At 43.9% G+C, this 5,000-nt stretch overlaps 1 protein-coding gene across 1 annotated transcript in view; it reads left to right on the forward strand.

Moving 5' to 3' along the window:
- LOC119577034 (putative uncharacterized protein DDB_G0291608) overlaps positions 1 to 1,629 on the forward strand; it is a 2,634-nt gene extending 1,005 nt beyond the window's left edge. The window contains exon 3 of the mRNA XM_037924710.1: positions 1,235 to 1,629. Within this exon, the coding sequence (XP_037780638.1) occupies positions 1,235 to 1,629 (395 nt within the window). The remainder of the gene's footprint in view (positions 1 to 1,234) is intronic.
- Positions 1,630 to 5,000: the final 3,371 nt, after the last annotated feature.

Raw genomic sequence — 5,000 nt, forward strand, 5'->3', positions numbered from 1 at the left:
TAAAGAGATCGGACGGAAGCCAGGCCGGATTTTCGCATATTTTTTTCGCTGCGAGTTGCTGCGAGAGCCTCGTTGTAAAGTTCAGATGATGTTTGTGCTCCATCATCGTCGCCTGCCTCTGTGTTTGTTCGACGTCTTATTTTGAAAGTTTTGAGCGTGCGGGCGGATTTGCGGGCGCCGTGTCTAAGTTTGTGCGGGCGATTCGTTGCATTAACACTTCTTCGATTGCTGGATGATAGAATATTTTTTTTTGTATATCCATATCCTTTTAGTGTAAGTCTTATGCGAGAAGGGCAGCTCCTTATTGTTAGAACGGTATGAAGATTGTTTGAAATGATGGCGAGTAAAGGAGCAACAATAGGAAATGTGTTGGTGATTTTAATTCTTAATATCATGTTCAATCAAAATATTACAACTTCTGCTTTCAAAACTATAACTTAAACCATTAATGTGCTCGAAGTGACAAGCTTCATTTTGGCCCATAATCTAGTATTTCGTGGCGGCGAGGATATCATTGTCGATTGAACGCTTATGGATAAATTAGCGACTCTTTCGTGTTTCTCTCCGCTGCTGTTTCCATTTGTTAGCAATTATTGTAATTTTTTTCGTCGAACTGAAAGTAAAGGATAAAAATTACTAGACTTTACAGTTACGTATAGGTATCGTTTATATCGCTTATTGCCTCACGGGTAAGCCTAGATTAATCAATGGAATAACCTTCAAGTCGGTGAAAAGGAGGCCCCGCAGAAGAGTGCAGCGAGGGGCGAGTGCCGTCAGCTCACACGCGAAGAGCCGTCCTTGCCTGAGAGATAGGGGACGAGAGCCTTAAGATTCTTGTCTCGTGCCCCGTGCAGTACCGGCGGCATCGTGTTATCCCAGCTTGCCTTCCGGTTTGCAGCGGTCAGCGCCTTCGGGCCCGAGAGGGTAGGCTAAGCTCGGCATCATTGATCAAGGAGGCGTCCATGACATGACTTCGAGTTGAGGCGGAGGTGAGAGTTGCAGGGGCGTCGGGGGCTACTGCTGCTTCGTTTTTGTTTTCTTTCTTTATTCTTCCATTTTACTTTCGTGTTAAGCTACTTTTTCCTTTCGTCCCTCTGCGCCTTCGCCTCTTTTTCCTTTCACTGCTACTCTCTCTCTCTCTCTCGGTCACTTTTCCCCATTCCGCCCATACGCAATCATTTTCTCGCCCTCCCTTCTCTTCCCTGTTTCTCTTTGCTTCTATTGCGTATTTCAGCGAAAACTGACGAAACCCCCATTCCTTTCTCTCTTGAACTTCAGTCACTCGTACTCCACCACACCTGCACCCACACCCACACCTTCACAACATCAACACTCACCTTCCCAACACGCACCCACTTACCCGCACAACACCGCCTCAAGCCACACTCGCACCATACTGCGATGCACACCGCACTCAAGTCACACGCACCAACCTGCACCGACACCGTATCAATCCACACCCGACCCACACCTGCCCTAACGCGCACTCATACCAAACCCGCACTTCCACACCGCTACCATCCTGCACCACACCCGCCTCAATCCACACGCCACACTCACCACCCGCACCATCCACCTTTACTCCACCGCACCAACCCACCACTGCCGCCCAGCATGGGCCAAGAGTAGGCTTGTACGGCGTGTGATTGATACATCAGGTGAGGCGTGTTGGGTGGCTATGATAGGTCGAACGGATTGGTACGGAGATCTTCAAGGTGTGATGGGCCAGTGTTATGTTCTTTTAGCGAAGTTGTAATTATCAGATTATGGATCTTCGTGAGCAAGCTTATGATGATGTGCGGCCGATTAGTCATTCGAAATCGTTGTTACTTAATGATATCGATGTCATGGTCTTCAGCGGAGGTGGCGCTGGAAGGAAAGTGAGGAACAGGAAAAGAGGTAGGGATGAGCGTGCCCGAGAGGAAAAAGGGATAAGGGAGAGGGAAGGGGGGAAGAGAGCGGGAAGGAGATCATAAAAGATAAGGAAATAGGAAGAGTTAGTATGATTAAAAAGGGGAGTTCAAGGGAAATAGATAAAAAAGAAAAACGACTGAAAAAGAAAAAAAAAAATCGAGAAATAGCAAGGTAAGTGAAAGAAAAAACAGGCCAAAGCTTGGCTCCGCATTTGGCCTGCATTTGATCGAAGATGAACAACAGTCAGAAGTTGTTTATGCTTTTCGGATGCGTGTATTGTGATGCTGATTACTGCGACTTCAAAGGGAGACGTTCCTCTCCTCATTAATAAAGCCAGGATTCTTGTGACGGGTAAACACCTATTGAAAGATACCCCTTGCCAGGTGCAAACCTTTGCCGTTTTAAGCGTGCTCTTGCTCTTACCAGCGTATTTACCGTCTCATTCGCAGTGATCCTTACACGGTCACTTACACGCTTGCTTGCCCACGCACACGCAATGTCTGCATACAGGCTAACGCACATCCCCGCACACACAGCCTGGAGAGGGCCCTCCCACCGCCGTCTAATCCGAGCATGGGTATGAACGGGCAACATACAGAGCTTCGGCCGTTACGGATGTGCGGGGGCTTTTCAAATGGAAACGGGATGGCTTCGTAACCGGTACTTTCGGTCGCGTTTCCGTTTTACTGCGGATGCATCTCGCCCCCAGGAGCTTTCGACACCGCGCTTGGAAGCAGGGGAATGGCTGTGTTTTATCTCCGATTTGGTACACTCTCTGAACCTCTTTGAGATTTTTTTTACTAGTTCTTTATTATTATTACGTTCCTCCTTCATTTCTTCCTTGGTTTCTTTGCTTATATTTTCGGTTCTCTTTGTTGTTTTGTCTTCTTGCTGCTATTCCTGTCCTCATTTTTTCTTGTTATTGTTCAAGAGCTCTTATTACAGCTGTTCTTGTCAACTTTTCCTTTTCATATTCCTCTCACCGTTATGCTTTATTTTGGTTCTCTTTTTACCATCATTTATCTTCCTTTCCCACCATTTCCCTATCTAATCTTTTCTTCTTTTCAGTCGTCTTTATTGAACCCGCGCAGTTTCTCCCTTTTTCTCCTTCCTTCCGGGCCCAATCTTCTCCCGGGAGACAAAGCATTATAATCCAGTCGCGAAGTAATGAGGCCTTGTATTGTTTTATGAAGAGGAATTTTTCGTCTTCCGCAGATTATTAATTTATGTCTCTCCCTCTTGACGAATTGTCCTTCAGCTTTTCAAGAATTTCGTGTTTGGCTTTGCTCCGCTCGACATTCTTGATGAAATTTATTACCTGTAATTAATTCGGAGTTTCTGTTGTCAGGTTTAGTTTTAGTTCTTGTTTTGCAGCCTTTTGTACTTATTTTTAGCTGCTTGTGTGCGTGAGGCAGCGGCAATTTCTGTAAAATGGAAGGGTGAATATATATGTAAACGGACGGACAGATGCGCACGCACGAGGACAAATGTATATGTATGTGCAGACCCCACATACCGACGTGAGGAAGCTCAAAAGCACTATAAGTTCCATTCCATCCCTAACCCTTATGTTCATACATACACATGAATACTTTCAACCGAATTCGCATATGTACACGTGAACATTAGCACATACATATACATGAACACTTCCAACCCATCCTCTACCTTCCATACAGATATACATATGAGCACCATCCCATCCCCAACCCTGTAGACTCATGCATGCATACATACCTCTTCAACCCCTCACCCCATGCACTCACATACATTGCACGTATACACATCAACACATACACATACGTACAGTTGAACACCTCCCACTTATGCCCCAGCTCATACACGCACACATACAAGAGCGCCTTCATACAACGCATTAGACGATAATGCGATGACGTCACAAAGTTAACACGAAAACGGGTTAAATTTTATCTTATGGTGTTGTTTGAAAACCCTTGTGTTGCAGATGCACTGTGTTTTCTCTCCCGTATTTTGTTCGGCCGCGTTCCTTCCGGCCTCCTATTCTCGGCAGTCTGTCCTTTTTGGGGCGAGCATTTATATTTTAATGTGTGGTTCATGTTCATGTTGCAGTGTGTGGAGGTGGCTTTAATTTTGCATTGTTTGCCGGAGTAAAGTTGCCCGGGTTTAGTCATGAATTTCTGTACTAACGTAGACGTCCAGCCAGTTTCCAGATTATTTAGCAGCAGGTGGCGCTCACAAGCAGAGAAATGTGCATGTGCAGGGTATACTGAATACTTATTCACTTAACCTCATGCAAGTGTGGATTGTATGTAAGTCATCGTAATAAGATAGAGGGAGAATAAGAACGCAAGAGAAAGAGGGCTTTTGTTTTGTCGCTGGGAATGTTTCATTTTTCCACACACATTATTTTTTCTTGTATTTATGTATGTATTTGTTCATTTATTCATTTGATTAAATATTGTTATTGTGTGTTTGTGTTTGTATGTTATGTGTATGTGTGAGTGCATGTGTACATGTGCGTATGTATGTGTGTGTATGTTTGGGATCGTTTTATTTCTTTGAGGGGGGTATTATAATTTGTATGTAAATCGACACTGTGTGATGTAAATGGGTTTTATTACTTGTTATGGTCATGTTAGACCCGTGCCTGATAACCTTGTCATGAACAGTAATTTGAATTAGCGCGTTGGTAACCTTAAAATGGACAAAGCTACTGTGTGCTGGTGTGAACAGAGGCAAACCTTTTCTGTTGTTAATGCTCATTGTATATGCAAAAGCTGACAGTGCCGTGATACCCTTACACTGTTTCACATTTATTTGGTTTACGATTCGTGATACTTTTTTTTTTTTTTCATTCCTTTAATTTCACTACCTTTCATTTCTCTAATCCCTGTCCCGCATTTTCATATTTCATGACGCGTTTACCCTTATTCATTTCCCAAAGATTCATGACACATCTGCCCAGTCCATTTTCATTCTATATATAGTTTATGACACTTATACTGTCCACTTTCATTTGGTATATATTTCATGACATGATTACACTGTCCATTTCCATTTGGTATATTGTTCATGACACATTTACACTGCTGCGTTTTTATTCA

The sequence above is a fragment of the Penaeus monodon genome, chromosome 1 (genome assembly GCF_015228065.2).
Source record: "Penaeus monodon isolate SGIC_2016 chromosome 1, NSTDA_Pmon_1, whole genome shotgun sequence".
Classification (NCBI taxonomy): Eukaryota; Metazoa; Arthropoda; class Malacostraca; order Decapoda; family Penaeidae; genus Penaeus; species Penaeus monodon.